General features: G+C 38.1%; 1 protein-coding gene across 2 annotated transcripts in view; it reads left to right on the top strand.

The window, feature by feature from the left end:
* Nucleotides 1–17,954, top strand: part of LOC126101615 (activating signal cointegrator 1 complex subunit 3) — a 258,264-nt gene that overhangs the window by 11,298 nt on the left and 229,012 nt on the right. The window contains exon 3 of one of the 2 annotated variants that reach the window (XM_049912297.1): nt 10,317–10,468. The exons of the other annotated variant lie outside the window; for it this stretch is intronic. Coding sequence (XP_049768254.1) covers nt 10,317–10,468 — 152 coding nt within the window. The remainder of the gene's footprint in view (nt 1–10,316; nt 10,469–17,954) is intronic. 2 annotated transcript variants of the gene reach the window in all.

Raw genomic sequence — 17,954 nt, forward strand, 5'->3', positions numbered from 1 at the left:
CAATGATGTCTGCTTGTTTTTCAAAGCACCCTTTTATACCATTACAGCTGTGTATTTTCTTCCCCTCCAGACCTTCCATATTTTCCAAAGTCCCTAGTGGGCCAGTGTACCTGAATTTTTTTAACACTAGATGAATCACAATGCATTGCTTTTGCTCACTTATTTATAAACACAATTGCATTTCCTTGTATCACTATTGTTTTTGTGATCTTCAGTCCATAGACTGGTTTGATGCATTTCCATGCACTAGTCTACGCTGTGCAAGGCTCATCATTTCCGCATAACTGCTGCAACCTACATCCACATAAACTGAACCAAGCCTTGGTCTCCCTATACAATTTTTTACCTCGCCAAACTTTCCTTCATTATTAAATCGTCTATTCAGTGATAACTTAGGATGTGATCTACAAACTCTTTTTTTATGCCAAGGTGCACCATAAAATTCTTTTTCTGACCAGTTTGGTTCAGTCGCCTTCATTAGTTATCCAATCCACCAATCTAAGCTGCTGTATTTTTCTGTAGTGTTACATTTCAAAAGCTTGTGTTCCCTTCTTGTCTGAACTGTCTATTGCGTGTATTTCACTCATTTTAAGACTGCATCCCAGACGAATACTTACAGAAAAGATGTTATTAAAATTAAATTTATTTTCAGTGTTGGTAAATTTCTACAATGATACCTCAACTTCAGCAGCTGCCATCCATTGCATACCAAGAACCTTTCATACAGCCTAGGCACCTTTGATCGTAGCATCTGTAGTCATGAGCAGTCTGTATCCAAATATGCCAAGTGTCTCACTGAGGGCTTCTCAGGTCTAAATTACCTTCCCAACCTTGTACAGAAACAGATATCCTGAGCAGCCTTGTCTCTCCAGTCACCTGCCATCTCCCACATACCCACTGTCCACCCGCAAAGGAGCACACCTCTCATGACTCAGTACCACCCAGGACTGGAGCAACTGAATCACATTCTCCACCAGGGTTTCAACTACCGCTCGCCATGAGGAATATCCTACCTACTGTCATTCTCACCCCTCCCACAGTGGTGTGCCTGCACCCACTGAACCTACACAATATCCTTGCCCATCCTTACACCACACTGCTCCCAACCTCTTGTCTAATGGCTCATATCGCTGCCATAGATCCAGATGCAAGATCCTCCAACCACCACCTACTCCAGTCCTGTCACAGGCATCTCTTATCCCATCAAAGGCAGGGCTGTCTGTGAAAGCAACAAAATAAGTTAGAACCACTAAGCTGCTTTCTGCTTTATCAGGACAAATAACAAGCTGTCTGTCAGTCAGGCTACGGAGGCCGGAGACAGTGGCCATGTGTATGTGGGCTGTGCTTGTGTGAATGTGTGTGTGCTTTCTTCTTCCGAAGATAGTCTTTTGGCCAAAAGCTTAAATGTTTAGTAGACTTTTCATTGTCTGTGAGTCAGGGTGTTCTGTAAATGGTGAGTAGCAATCTTCCTTTTGATTATATTGTTGTTAATAAATGTCTCTTTTCAGAAAAGTTTTTCTTACTATTGTCACTATTATTATTATTATTATTTCTATTTTTCTCAGACCTTAGGTCAGGTTAAAAATGGAAAGTGACGCGGACCTTCATCAAGCGTGACTTCCTTTTTTCCTCTGATTGTTTAATTGATGCATGTTGTTCTTTGTTTGTTTGCTCTGGGATGTTTGAGTCCATTACTGTATTTTCTTCTTCTTCTAATTGCACATTATTTTGTTCCAGTATTTGTTGTTTGATGTCTTCTAATTCTGATGGGGCAGTAGCACGCACAAAAGCAAGCCATGCCACGAACGGCGACATGCCGTAAACACGGACTATCAGAATGCGACAAACAATGCATGACGCAGTACAGTAATGCATTTTCAGATTAGAGTGACGTAAACACCTATAACAAAGAAAACGGCACTTATCAGATCAAAGAAAAATAAGCAATCGATTCAAACCAGACGACGCATGTGAAAAAGGAAGGGTACCCATGTAAATACGGACGGAGCGCCTGACGCATAGCAATGGCTACCTGGTGAAGCTTACCTGCCAAGCTTACGACTCGAACCAAACTACTGTAGCTGCATCGTCATTCATTCGACCTAAATTGTGTCTCATATTACAATGGACCAACTTTGTTTTGATTTGGAGGTGCAGCCTAAAACTTTTTCTCCCCATGAATTTCGAGTCTCAGATTTCAGGTGCGGCTTAGATTCGAGATTTTTTTTTCCCTTTATTTCGAGTCTCATTTTTCAGGTGCGGCTTAGATTCGAGTGCGGCTTAGATTCGAGTAAATACGGTAGTCAAAGTGACCTCCAGCAATAAGCAGGAAATCCAGGTTAGAGTCCCAGTCCTGCACAAATGTTTGTATGTTACTGTTGGGCAGTAGATCTATATCTAGTACAGCTGATGTCAAGATTTGTGTCCAGAGAATTAATTTCAAATCATTGGAAAATGTTAATTTTTCTTGTTGCTGTTGCTACGTCTTTAGACAGTATAGCAATATCACTGACAAAAGCTAAACACTGGATTCTAATGTTCTTGCTTGTATAGCTCAGTTGCTTCTGATCACTTACTCACTCATATAGCGAAGATGCTGAGTCGCAATAGGCACAACAGAAAGATTCACACAAGGCCATTAAGGCCTTTGTCAACAGTACACACACACACACACACACACATAGGCACAACAGAAAGATTCACACAAGGCCATTAAGGCCTTTGTCAACAGTACACACACACACACACACACACACACACACGTGTCTGCAGTCTCGTAGAACTGAAACCACACTGCGAGCAGCAGCACCAGTGCATGATGGGAGTGGCGACCTGGGTGGAGGTAAGGAGGAGGCTGGGGTGGGGAGGGGGAGGGATAGTATGGTGGAAGTGGTGGACAGTGAAGTGTTGCAGTTCAGACGGAGGGCGGGAGAGAAGATGTGGAGGGGGAGGGGGTAAGTAGCGGAAAGGAGAGAAATAAAAAGAAATTAAAAGACTGGGTGTGGCGGTGAAATGACGGCTGTGTAGTGCTGGAATGGGAACAGGGAGGGGGCTGGATTGATGAGGACAGTGCCTTCGTTAGTCACTGTCTTCACCCACTCACTACATTGCTTCTACATGTGATAATAGCAGCTATTAAATGAGATGACATGATAAGCATAATGTAAACTATATTATGAATTGACAATTAGTGAAATTTGGTAAATGAGTTTTACTTATTATGATATTCCATAAACTCTGACAACGAATAGAAGCAGTGGTCAAGCAAGAACTGTTTTTAACTTCATTTTAAATGCATTTAATGTTAGTTTGCATTTTAGGTACGAAGGCATATGGTTATACAACATAGCTCCAGAATGATACACTCCTCTTTTGCATAAGTTTGTATTTATTGTGTTCATGTGTAGGTTCATCTTCTGTCTAGTTTCATATGTGTGTATATCATAGTTGGGTTTGAAGAGATTTTCCTTTTTTAAGATACCCCCTTCTGTGAAAATTAGTATTTCATATATATACAAGCAAGGCAGTGGCAGTATTTTCAGAGTTCTAAAAAGGGGTCTACAGAATTCCTTACATTTAGCTTTTTTTATCACCCTGATAATCTTTTTCTGTATTTTAAATGGTTTTGTAGTATTTGTGGAATTCCTCCAAAAAATTATTCTGTACATACGTTACAACTATATACTGCAATGATACATTGTCAGCACTGATGAGCAGCGTGTATTTTGAGTGAGGATTCTAACAGCATATGCTAGTGAATTCAGTCTCGTATTTAAATTGTTTAGGTGTACCTCCCACTTCAGATCTGCGTGAACATGTACACCTAGAAATTTTGTATGACTGACCTTCAACACATTTTTTCCTTCAATAGTGAAAACAGGATTTGCAGGATGGAGGTTTTGCATGGTATGAAATTTAACTGCCACAGTTTTTTCAGAATTTATGATGAGCCTATTGGCTTTAAACCAGTGTGTTAAGGTATGCATAACTGATACTGCAGCCTCCTGGAGATTTTCCTCATTCTGTGATTTAATTAGAATATTAGTGTCAACTGCAAACAGTACAGTGGTTCAATCATGTATTTTACTAGCCAACTAATTTACATACAGCAGAAATAGGACAGGTCCTAGAACTGACCCTTGTGGGACTCCATATTTGATTTTGTGTTTCACTATCTTTGTGTTTTATTTCTGTAATCTGCTGATGATTACTGAGGCACGACTGGATCCACTTTTCAGACTGGCCTCTAATTCCATAATTAATTTACACAAGACAATGCCATGATCAATTACATCAAAGGCTTTACTTAGATTCAGAAATATCCAAGATACATGGTATTTATCATCTGCTTTTAATACTTCATTTAAGAAGGCAAAAAGTGCTGACTGAGGTGACTTTCCAGCTCTAAGCCCATGTTGGGAGTCACTTATCAGCCTCTCTTTATTTAAGAAAACTGTTAATCTTCTAAGGAACATTTTTTCCATAATTTTGCTGAATCCTGACAAAACTGAAACTGGTCTATAATTAGCAATATCACGTTTTGCACCCTTCTTATGCAAAGGTGTTACTTTTGCAGTTTTTAGATTATTTGGAAATACACCACTCTCAAAAGATAAATTTACTATGTCTATTAGTGTTTCCATGATAAATGTTGTACTAGCTTTGATAATAGCATCTGGTATCTCAACAACACCCACTGAATATTTATTGGGTAATTCTTTTAGGATTCTTGACAGTTCCTCAGGTTTGAATGAATTTTTTGATCTGAGTGACTGGTTGGCTGTTTGTCATGATGTGTATTTATCAACTGCTGTGCTATATTTGAGAAATAATTGTTGAAAGCACTAGTGACATGTTTGAGATCAGTTACTTTATTTTTATTCATAATCAGCTCTATATTACTGTGATTAACTGGCCTGGTACCCGTTTCTTTTCTTATAATTTGCCAGGTTGCTTTAGTTTTGTTCTTGGAACTTCACAATATTTTGTCATTTTTCTAGTTTTTTTTCCTTTTGAAATAACTCATGTTAGTATTCTTTTGTATCTTTTGAAATGTGCATTAAAGTCAGGACTGGTATTATGGTTGGAGTACTCATCTCCTTTTATTTTGACATGATATCCCTTTTGTAATCCATTTGTTTGATTAGAGTTCAACATAGCTGTTTCCTTGGGAAAAGTCATTTCAAAAAAAATGTTTGAATGTAGCCATAAACTTATCATATTTCTCATTGGTTACATTACAGTCTCATACATCTTTCCAGTTTTCACCCTCTAGGAGAGAACAAAAATATTCCACATTTTTTATACTGAAATTCCTTACAGTGTGTTGTATTTGATTGGGAATTTGGTGTCCTGAAACATTCATTGCAAGAATTTGAGCATAGTGATCGCTAAAACCCATGTTTACAACTTGTGTGTTGTAGGCATATTTGCACATATTTATCAAGATCTGATCAATAGTAGATGAAGAGGTAGGTATTTCTCAAGTTAGTTCAGTTACCGTTGGACTGATGTTGAACGATTGTAGTGAATTTATAATGTTATCTCTGAATTAATTGGATTTTGAAAAATCAATATTAAAGTCACCACATATAATTATATTTTTCCTGGGAGAGTGAATTTCTTCCAACAGTTTCTCCATGTGATTGTAAAACACTTTTTTGTCTCCATCTGATCTGTATACATAAATAATAACTGTATTTTGCCTTGGTAGTTCAGCAGTAGAGAGTTCTGTATCTTTTTCACAGGGCAGTTTATGGTATTTAGTTACACTGTTGAATTCAATATTTTCTTTGACATATATACAAGTACCCCCATGACTCGATATTTTCCTACAAAACATGCTTGCAAGTTTGAACTGAGGAAGGTATGTTTGCTCTAACATATCTTGTTTGAGCCAGTGTTCTGTAAAGCATAATACAGAAATATCATTTAGATCATTTAATATTATTTCTATTTCATTTAGTGACTGAACATTTTGATGGAGTAATTTAAAATCTGGGACAGGGAGGGAATCATTTCTTGCTTGACCACTTACCTCACTATTTGAGCTAGTGTACTTAGTGGTAAAAAGTCCTCATGTTTTCCAGGGATGGTGTTTGCTGTGTGGCTTGCTGGTTCACTGTTTGTGGGTTCCTGCCTTTCTTCTGTCGAAATGTTCCCAATTTTCACTTTTTTTCTGTCCTTTTTCACCCATCTGTCCATTAACGACTGCTTTGTTGCTGCATTTAATGGCTTGAAATTCAACCTAGTAAGTGTGTTGTTATGACTTTCATTGGGCTTATTTTTTGTTATAAAATGGTCCATAACTGTCTGTTTTTTTGTGGGTGGCACTTTCACTTCAAGACTGGCACTTTCTATCTGATTGTCCATTTGCGTATGCTTTTTTCCTGTACCGGTACGTGGTTTTTCAGTTTTCGCCATGTGTACAAAAGAAGTAAGCCTATTACAAATGTGAATCTTCCCTTGTTTGTTTAGGTGTGTACCATGAGTTGTATATTCATTTCTTTTCAGGTGTTCAGTTTCGAAATTTACAGATAATCTCTTCCTACACACTCCTGTGGCAGTGTTGATTTTTTCTAACATAATGCGGTTTGCAGTGTTGATTTTTCCGTTTAGACCTTGCGCATCATGTTTAAGCGGTATTGGATGAATTATTACATTTGTTTTTTGCGTGTGTTTAAGTATGTATTCCAAAGAGTCTTTCATGTTCCTCTGCAATTCTTCCGGAGATTTATCAGTGTCATTTGTGCCACCAATAATGGTTAAAGTATCGTTGATGGAGAAGTTATCAGTTAATTTGGCAGCGTTTTTCACAGCTTCCTTAATTGGTGCCCCATGTTTTGTAATACTTTGCACACTGAATTTTTTGCCTAACTCGTCTTTTAGTATACTCCCACAGTATACTCTGCCATGACTGTCGCTTAAAACAAAAACTTTATTTCCTTTTGTAGCAGTTTTTTGAGGCCTAAAAGATCGTGAGTTTTTTCACAAAACACAGTTACAGTTTTTCACTGCATTTTGCTCATTATGAGGTATTTGTGCTTCTGAATCCCTGGTTTTAATCTTCATAGCACTGTTTTCTTCTTGCAACACCTTTTTAACTTCGTTCTTGATCACTTGAGACCACTCGTCAGAAAAGGGCATTGTTTCTGGCGGAATTTTTGGCGCACTTTTCTTTATCAGTGGTTCACATTTTGGTGTTTGAAGTTTAGTAATTTCCATTTTTTTTTAGTGTACTGATAAACTGTAGACTCGTTACTCATTCATGTAGTTTCAGTATTTCATCCTTGCAATTTGCACACGGTTTCTTTTTACTGGCAATATTTACATTTTTCTGAGGAGATGCACAACATACTTTTGCACTAGCCGCCATATTTTAGATTAGATTAGATTCAGTTTTCATTCCATAGACCAAAAAAAAAAAAAAAAAATTGAGATGATTCCCATGGGTGTGGAACATGTCAAAAAGTATACCATAAAAACATAAAACATTGGAATATAATGCTTACTAGCCTGATCATTTGTCAGATTGTTGAAATAGGTGAATACAATGCGGTAAACTGGAACAGCTAATATTTATAGAATAACACATTGTCAGAATGAAACATTGTTATGCACTATTCATAAATTTATCACACATAAAATACCTAACATTGACTGTCGTGACCAAGTGCTGTCAAAACTGAAATCTAACAGATATTTGTTACTTAAGCTGGCTTAACAGTCTCTATTAAGGTATTCATCTATGAAGGAGGAGGAGGAGTTGGCTATCAAAAAGTCTTTCAAACACTGTTTAAACTGTGCTTTATCTGAAATCAATCTTTTTTAACAGAAAAAGTTTATATTTATACAGAGAATTCAAAGACACCACTTGTGGTATGGATGAGTAATATATCAGCCGTAAAGTGATAAATGTAGAAAGTAGATATAAGATGTAACAGTTGTAGTATGCAAAATATTTTGTAAATGTAATTATTGTCCATGTTATTATGTATGATGATGATTGCAAGAACCATCATTGTGCTGGTACCATGTGAAGAAAATATAAATAAAAAAAAATCATAAAAATAAATTGAAGAAATTAGTAAATAAATTAATTAAATAGGTGATTAGTGATGTGTTGTTCTGTAGTCATCTAATTGGTGCATTTCATGATGTCAAATTTCATTAGACTCAGTAGCAAAACTCCTGATTTACAATGCTAATTGCGTGTATATTCTGGATGCTGTATCTTCATGTGGGCATTTATTTTATCAGTGTCACAAGTAGTACCTTCCCCAGAAAACTTTGATGCATACTAATTGTAGCCTTTACAGTACCTATTCTTTGTTATGAAGTGTGTCATTAATTCATAATATTAGTTGGGAAGCAAAAGGAATTGAGTCCATGTTTTGGTGAGTAGCGTGATCATCTTCTGACATAAAGGTTCCAGATTTTTACAAATGTAAATATGAGGCTATGTCCTACATGCAGTGATGAGGATGTAAAACTATTATAACCATTTTAGAATACAACAGAACACATTTCAATTATTTCTTTTCGTTTTCTTTCCTGAATGGGTTGCTTAGGATTGTGTGGAATCAACACTTCTTTCATGGGCCCTGAATGAGTGTGCTTCAGTTTCTCTGTTGTTCAGTCTTTCTGTCTCCTTCATAGAAACCCCGTGTTATGTCACAGTAAGTCTGCAGCTTGTGGTCTAGTGGCTAGCATTGCTGCCTCTGGATCACAGGGTCCCGAGTTCGATTCCTGGGTGGGTTGGGGATATTCTCTGCTCGGGGTCTGGGTGATTATGTTGTCCCCATCATTTCATCATCTTCTTCTTCTTCTTCTTCTTTAGTGATAGTGCTGTGTAAAAAATTGGACTGTGTAAAAATTGGGACTTTGTACGGGCACTGATGACCGTGCAATTGAGCGCACCACAAACCAATCATCATCATCATCATGTCACTTCACTGATTGCATCATGGTTCTGTCAACTTGCCAGTCCTAATTCCTTAAGGTCTTATACTCTCATGGTACCAGTCAGGTCTAGTAATAGTATTTTTCCAAGAAGGTGTGAATCTGATTGGCTAACCTTTTAGGATCAACTCTTTCTAGATGTCCCAGTAGTTGGATTTTTCGCTTATCCATTGTAACTGTGATTTTTAGGGATTTTTCTGTGGATTTCTGCATTAGGTTTTGTGTGATGCCCTAAAATTTTTCTCATATTTTTATGTTCTTTTACTTCTAATTGGTGCCTTAATGTTTTATGTTGAAGCGCAAGTGTCTGATACGTAGAGTGCTTCTGGTTTGATCACTACAGAGTGCCAGATTTTACAGTTCTAGGTAAGGCACTTTTTGTTAACTGAAGTGTAGTTTTTGTTTTCTGAAGGCTGGAGTCTATGGTCTTCTTTTCACTGCAGTTTTCAGCGATGCATTAACCTAAGCATTTAAATTCTTTAACTCATATTTTTTTGGTTTTGCCAGTTTTGAGCTCACCCAGTGCTGTTTTGGGATTGATAATGAATTTCTTCTTTTTTTCACATGGAGTTTGCAGTCCAATTTCCCCTTTTCGTACTTGCAGTATAAGACGACTTCAAGTCTCATGATGTGTGTGAGAGAATTTTGCAAGATCTTGCTGATATTTGTGTAATAATGAATTGGGTGTGACCCTAGTCTGTTTCACAGGCCTTTTCCATGAGATATGCTGACTTTAAAAAGTAATCAAGATTTCTTTTTCTTTCTTTCTTTCTTTCTTTTTTTTCCAGAGAAACCTGTTCATTTTTAATGTGATATAGGAAACAAATCTCTGTGGAACAAAAAGGAAGCCGATAAGCTTGGTGTTGTGAAAGAAATAAGATCTTTTCAAAACACAGATGAATGATCCCACTTCTTGTTGAAATTTATGAATTCTATTTGACATTTCTGATCAAAAACAAAATGTTTCAACAATACATATTTGTAAAATAAGTATTCACTAGTATTTAATGCAGGAAGACTGAAAGTTGGTACATCTTTTGCTAAGCATTTAATGGCGAAGTTTTGAACAAGTTCTGGAGCTTATGAAAGAATATTGGCAATCTTCATTGATTCGTGACATAGTTCAGAATTGGGTTAACCGTACATCTTTACTCCATAATGAGAACTTTCATGATGCTGTTAATTGGCTGCCACATAGTTCACAACATGTCCAGCTTGGTTTTTAGTCCCATTGTCATTATATTTAACTCCTATAACCCGGCCAAGTTACCCACATAATGTGCTTCACTGTCTGCTAGGACACCAACATGATACCACTTTCTGTAAATTTGTTTGTTTACTGTGTTTTTATACAGGTGGTGACCAAAGCAAAGAAATTGTAGACGAAGCTGCTGCTTTCTTACTTCACCTCTTCTTAAATGAAAGGATAGTAACTCAGAAACATCTAGCTGTATTGCGACAATCATTCGGATTTGTCACACCGGGACTGGCCGATAAGGCATTCGAGGTATGTCGCAGAGAGAAATTGCACTTGAAAGAGTGTGTGTTCATTAATTACATGTTTGAATTATGTATTAGTTTAAAATAAACAGTGATGAAAAAGTGATTAAATTTCCCAAGAGATGAAGAAGCTGGCCACTACTTTTCTTCATATTGCACAACTTCCATTAGAACCAGTGTGCAAGCATAAATATAGATGCAGGCAGTATTCTTAGCTTTTGGGACGGAAGGTTCTTTCTTCAGGACAGCAAAGAGGAAATTAAGAACAACCAGTACTCCAGCAGCAGCTGAGCTGTACTGCTGCTTGGCATTAGCAGGTAGATAGTGATACAGGCCGGCATGTGAGGTGAAAAGGAAGATGTGATGAACAAGTGCTTACCAATTGACTGATGCCTGTTGTTATTGACTGATAGAGGGCACGTCACATCTAACGTAGCCTTCTACAGTTATCAAGTTAAAGACGTTTTTGCAGTATGTCTTCATTGGCTCGTAAGAATGAAAAGTCATACGAAGAGACAAAATGTATATTTCACTTTGTTTCTTAAACATTCTTTTCTGATTATTTAAAGAAATTTATTCTTGTTTTCACAGCGTTACATGATACATAATGTTCCAGTACATTCAGTTGTAACTTATTCCCAGTCATAACAAAATACACTGGATTGTTACATTCTCTCTCCTTTATTATTATTAATTTATTTATTTTGTTTGATTTCAAAAGCATTATGATGTCAAGACAAAGTGTGGCCTGATACAAGGAGAAATATTTATGGGTCACAATGTGTTTGGCCAAACTGAACAAAGAGGAGATCATGGGTTTGCTGCAAGGATGAAGTTTGGAAAGAGAGTGTTCCGCTGCAACAAGGCCATTGGCTTGAGAAATCCTGATGTGCAGGGTTACCGCATTTACAGTGACAATCAGAGAGTCTAATGGTAATGTGACTGAAACTGGTGAGGTGGTGGAGGAACTGATTAATGTCTTGGGTATTAAGTGCGGGGGAGAGGCAGGAAGTGCAAGTGAGGTGACGCACTAAATTGAAGTGTATTACTAGTTACATGGGTAGTGTTAAAAACTAAGTATGTTCAGTTGTATCAAATTCAAGCTTTTGTACTATTTTGTAACCTGTAAATGGCCAGCAGCAAATAAATCCTGTATATGCAGGCTGTAAACTTACTTGTTCCAAACCATTTCGAGAAAAGTTGTGCAAGTAATCTGTGAAACTAGCTAACTAACTAACCAGCTAGCTAGCAGGCAGTTGGTTCGAGGTACTGTTATTCCATAGCAGAGGAATCATTATGTGTCAGAGTTGCAACCGGCCGTAGTATGATGACTGGTAAGGAGACAGATGGAGTTTGTTTTTGGGATCTTGGGAGCTGGTAACAAGTGAGTTTATGGGGGCTGCTGGTTGTAAAAGGGAGGTAGACTCAGGCGAGGGACTTTATATTTTGAGTAGTTGTTGTAGATGCTGCTCAACTTCTGCAGGGGAAATGATAAGTAAGGTTTGTAATTGAAGGTATCTGAAAGTAGTCTTGACACTCTCAGTAACGAAGTGCAGTGATTTGTGACTGTTGTGGTAAAGCCCTTGCAAATGGGAAGAATGACACGCTCATGATTAATTTTTAGATCATGAGTGGTTGAAACTCGTGTTGTGTTTCTCATGAGCTGGTAGGTCTTCAATGCAGCTGCCTAGTAAAGAAAATGTGTGCATTCAAAATAGCAGAACAGATATACAGTTGCACTGAATACTTTTTGTGGACAGAATTCAGTATGTCATTCTTAATGGAAAGGCAGTGCCACAGGCAAAGGTAGTGCCTGATGTATTTAGAATCACTGGCGCTCATGGTGCATATAAATGAACAGCTGGGTAACGTCCGCATTCACATCGATGTACAGGAAGTGACACCATTAGAAACGTGTTACAAAATGCAGAGAGACTTGAAGATGATTGGTGTCTGGTTCAAGAACTGGCATCTAACTTTGAACACAAATAAATGTAATGTAATGTTCATAAATAGGTGAAAGGACCTGATACTGTTTGACTGAACAAACAGTAATCGATTACTCAGATCAGTCATGGCCTTCAAGTGTCTTGTGGTTTTTGTCCAGAGTAATTGAAAGTGGGATGACAACATACACCTAGTCGTACTGAAGACAGATGTCAGACTCAGAATTATTGGAAGAATACTAAAAAGAAGTGTAATCTACACTCGAAAGGGATCACTTAAAAAATCCTCATTTGATTAATTATTGAGTATTTTTTGTTGGTCTGCAGCCCTTACTGAGCTGCACATTTCCTCCTTGGTTGCTTTAGTTGGTGTAAGAATGTCACAGAAATGTTTAACAGAATGCAGTAGGAGATGTCACAAGAAGTACATTACACACATCCCAAGAGCCCATTGTCCAGAGCAGGCCAAGAAACATACCACTGCTTTCAACATACATCTCACATAATGACCACGATGCTGAAATTAGGGAAAGTGTTGTTCATACAGATGGGTGCTGACAGTCTTTCTCCCCATGTACCATGCTTAAATGTAATAGGAAGGAGGAAAATAATACTGGTGCACAATGTAGTCCCTGCCACACACTGTTCGGTATCTCACAGATTAATGTTGTATATACAGTTGGAGGTGTAGAACAGCTGTTCTTTCCATAGCTGCAGCACTGATTCATTCAGAAGGAAGTAGAAGCTAGGTGGAAAACCAGAATTTCCTTTTAAAGTTGCTAGGGAATGAGAGGATAGATGGGGGAGTGGGAAGGAAGCATCAGGCTTGGATCAAGCTTGAAACAAGTGAAGACATGGCTCAGTTTGTTCTGTGGACTAGCTATGGCAAATAATGGTTCCACTGAAGGGACAGTGTAAAGAAAAGTAGATCCTTTACAAATACAGCATGTTTAAAATTGAGTTTTGGGTTGTTAGTGAGGCCTTCTGAGACAACTGAGAATTCTGCAGTGATGTGGTTTTTGAAGACAGGCCACAGTAGTGAAACTTCCTGGCAGATTAAAACCATGTGCCAGACCGAGACTCGAAACTCGGGACCTTTGCTTCACGGGCAAATGCTCTACCAACTGAGCTACCAAAGCACGACTCTCACCCCATCCTCACAGCTTTACTTCTGCCAGTACCTCGTCTTACAGTAGTGTTGGGAGTCAAAAGAGGATATTCATAAGTAGTGGCTTCTATATGAGACAGAGTCAGGCAGCTAAGCAGGGTCTGGTAGCATTGAGGTGTTGACAGAGTTTGTTGGGACTGATGGTTTCCATGGTGGGTGGTGGGTACGATACTCCCAGCGGGTAGTAAGACAGTGTTTGCTCATGCAATGCTATAATGCCAAGTTCTTTAAGAAGCAGTATACCAAGTTCCAGGTAGGAGTATGTGGGAGTAAGTGCTGTTTTTAAATAAGTTATATCAGTAGACATTGAAAAGAAAATAATGGAAAACAGTCCAAAGTCCGGGATGGAATAAAACAATATGTAATTGGACAGATTGCTGCTCACCACATAGAGAAGGCAGTAAGTGGCAGGCGGGTGCATTGAAAGAAAACTGCTTGATATTAGCAGCTGCTGGACTAATGTAAGTCATTTTTTTAATGCAGACAAAACACGCACACACACATTCAGACATTTTTGTCTACATCTGATGAAAGACTCAGTCTGATAGCTGATAACATCAGGTGTCCTCGTTTCCATGTACCTGTCTGCCTTTCATTGCCTCCACTGCAGTGAGTAGCATTCTGTACTATTATATAAATATTATTACAATGTAGTTATAGAAACGCTTTGAGTTTTATTCTATTTAGAACAACTAAAGACAGTGACTGGATGTACAGGGTAGTAAATTAAAAGGAGAGCAAAAATATCCTAGCCAAAACTAAGCTTCTGATACATGTGTAATAGAAAGTGTACAGTCAGAATGTATTACGGCAGTGGGCATCTAAACTAAACTCCATCAAAACAGGTTTTGGAAGACCCAACAGTACTTACTGTCTGCCGTGTCATCCTGAGCGTATAGGTGTCACTGGATGCGGATATGGAGGGGCACGTGGTCAGCACACCGCTCTCCCGGCCGTATGTCAGTTTATGAGACCGGAGCCGCTACTTCTCAATCAAGTAGCTCCTCAATTTGCATCACAAGGCCTGAGTCACCCCACTTGCCAACAGTGCTTGGCAGACGCTCACCTATCCAACTTTTGGCAAAGCCTGACAGCACTTAACTTTGATGACGGGAACTGGCGATACCACTGCGGCAAGGCCGTTGGGCAATGGACATCTGTTTCTAATGAGAAAACTATCCAGAAATTGAGAGTTTCTCAGCAAACAGTGGAGACGCACATTGGCAATTAGTAGGAGATGCATGAAAGAAATTACAAATGGATCAGGATACAGACTGCAGGGGAAAACAGAAGTGTCACTTGCCTTAACAAATCTGAAGTGCCTCCAACAGAAAGCTAAAATCGAACATTTATTTCAACTGAAATGAGCCCCAATAACCACTAAACAGCAACAGTTTGCAGAACATATCGTTAACGTATCAATGATGAAAATCATGATGAAAATGATACGCAGATGGGTGAGACATGGATGGAGGATGGGCTGAGGAAATTATTTGGTGCAGTCCAAATGGAAGGTTGTTGAAAGAAACTGGAATACACACTGGAGTGACACGGATTCATATGGCTGAAGGCCGTACTGTGTGGAGGAATCTGGAAAAGGTCTTTATCGAACAAAAGAAGTCATCTAATGGCTGATGGCAGTTCAGTTAGAGTGTGAGAGTTTGTCTCACCTGGTGGAAGTAGAATGAGCAAGGGTTGATGGGGCTGTCTGCCAGGTAATATGTGATAAAGGAGGGATAAGAGAGAAAAAACATAATACAAAATATGTGATGCTGAAGTCAAGAAGTACTACACAAGCAGCCAAGAAAGCTGTTCACATTGCGGAGAGGACGTGGGTGAATGAAGAAGTGAAAAGTGGTATGTGGTGCATGATAATGTTTTTTTTACATTTGAAAGTTGTTCACGTGACTATTACGTCACTACTACACCTTTGTGAATTCAACGTATTCGATAAAGCAGTCCGAGAAGTGTCACTTGCCTTAACAAATCTGAAGTGCCTCCAACAGAAAGCTAAAATCGAACATTCTTTTCAACTGAAATGAGCCCCAATAGCCACTAAACAGCAACCATTTGCAGAACATGTCATTAACCTATCAAATCTAAATTTGTCTTCTGAAGATTTCCTGATTTTAAATGAGGGAGTTACATACACTCAGAAATACAATATTTCCAGAAAACAGCTAGACGTATTGAAACTGGATCTTGGATATTCTTTGTCAGATGATGCGTCTACGAAACTTGGTAGCTCATGAACTAAAAACTGTAAATACAGATATGTTCAACACTAGTTGTAGGGAGCAAAAAAATTTGTGCGCATTGAAAAAAAAACTACCTTCTCAAGATATGATTGCCACCAAGGGTGACAAGGGAAACATATTAGTGTTACATAATAAGTACGAATATATTGAAAAAGTGTTCATATTCCTCAACCCTGAAGAGTTTCCACAGTCACCTAACAATCCCACTATGAAATATACTGTGGAAGTGAAGAACCTTATTAAAATCTCAAGTCCATATTTACTGATAGTGATGCCAAATACCTCACAAACATGAATCCAGTAGCAGCCCGGATATACCGGTTACCTAAGCTTCACAAAGATGATGATCCAATAAAACCTGTAGTGTATTAAGTTACAGCACTTGTCATAAATTAGCAAAAGAGTTAGATTCACTAATTAAAATAAAAACTAAATTTCAACCATACTTTATAGTAGCTACGAAATCACTTGCATTAGTGACAAAGCTAAAAGATTTATCCATTTCACCTAGTGCAAAACAAGTCATTAACAGCTTGTTTTCTAGTATTGCTTTTGCAAAGACAATGGAAATTTTAACACAATGGTTGCATAAAACCAGAACAAATGCAGTGGAGACAGAAGATATATGGATGGCAACACGCTTAAAGTAAATTCATTTCCAGTTCCAACTGTCTGTGTACAGGGGTTCCCCATCAAGTCCCTTATTGGGTGAAATGTTTATGGATAATTTTGAGCAAACATTTTTAGATAAAGAGCTGTAAGTTCTAAAATACAATATTGGACTAGGTATTTGGATGTTGTACTGTGCTTGTGGACAGATACCACTAGACAAATAATTTTTTTTAACATTTGAATTCACACTACAGTAAAATTAAGTTAACAGTGTAGTTGGGTGGAGACTCTATCAACTTTTTAGAACTCACCATTGAAGTCAGCAACCAACAGCATTTATTTAAGATGTACGGGTAAGTAACTTCAACAGACACAGTATTGCCAGCCAGTTCCCAGCATCTCGTAACACACAAACATGCAGCCTTCCACTCCATGGTGCACCACTTACTACCTGTATGCCAAACCAAAACAGATTTTGGAAATTAATTGAAAATAGTTAAAGAACGCATACAGTAACAGTATTGCACTGACTGACAATATACTCAGCAAAAAGAAGAGACAGAGAATAACTGCTCTCCTTTATCCACACCATACAGCACAAAACCACACTGATAACAAATGGGCCCCCATGTTATATGCAGGTAGGACTTCACAGGGTCTTGCCAGGAAACAAAAATCCTGGAAATATGCGCTACTGAGAATACTGTTAAATGGGCCCCCATGTTATATGCAGGTAGGACTTCACAGGGTCTTGCGAGGAAACTAAAATCCTGGAAATATGCGCTACTGAGAATACTGTTGCACACCTGTTCAACAGTAAATATAAGATTCCACTGTTAGAACGGAGTGGAATATAAGAATTTCCTGAAATCTGTGTGGCAAATTTCCTGTAGGTCAATCAGATAGGGTTATAACTACTAAACTGATTCAGCATGACAGGAGCTGAAGGCTGAGAAAGAAAGATTCCACCTTTGCTGAACATGCTCTGAATGAATGTCATTGGCCATTAATAAACACAGTTCCACTACTCACCCTTATTGAAATAGCAGCCAGTTATTATTCTTCTCACCATTAGCTAATAAGCTTGTTATAACTGTTCCACACCCACCTTCCTCAGACATCTTTCTTCCCCTCCCTTTATTCAGTCCGTTAGTTCCATTCACCAGTTTTTTCATACGACATAGTAGCCTGTCCCATTTTTCACTTGTAGAACATTTGTTATATTTGAATATACGGTGATATAAGATTTATTTGTTCAGTGTCTCTAGGTATTACATCATGCTTGTGTTTTGTATCAATATAGTCATATTCCTGTACAGTATTCTTTGCACAGCTATGAATTCTCACTGAAGCTGTGTGGACTATCCGTTTAGCATTAAGTCATCTGACAAAGGCCTAAGAAGCTGAAAGCCAGTTCATAATGAACTAATAATTGTTGTTGTGGAACATTAATACATTGTAGTCAAGTTATTAATAAAAAAAGTCAATAATGGAATACAGTTTTAGAAA

Source organism: Schistocerca cancellata, chromosome 9 (genome assembly GCF_023864275.1).
Source record: "Schistocerca cancellata isolate TAMUIC-IGC-003103 chromosome 9, iqSchCanc2.1, whole genome shotgun sequence".
NCBI classification, from domain to species: domain Eukaryota; kingdom Metazoa; phylum Arthropoda; class Insecta; order Orthoptera; family Acrididae; genus Schistocerca; species Schistocerca cancellata.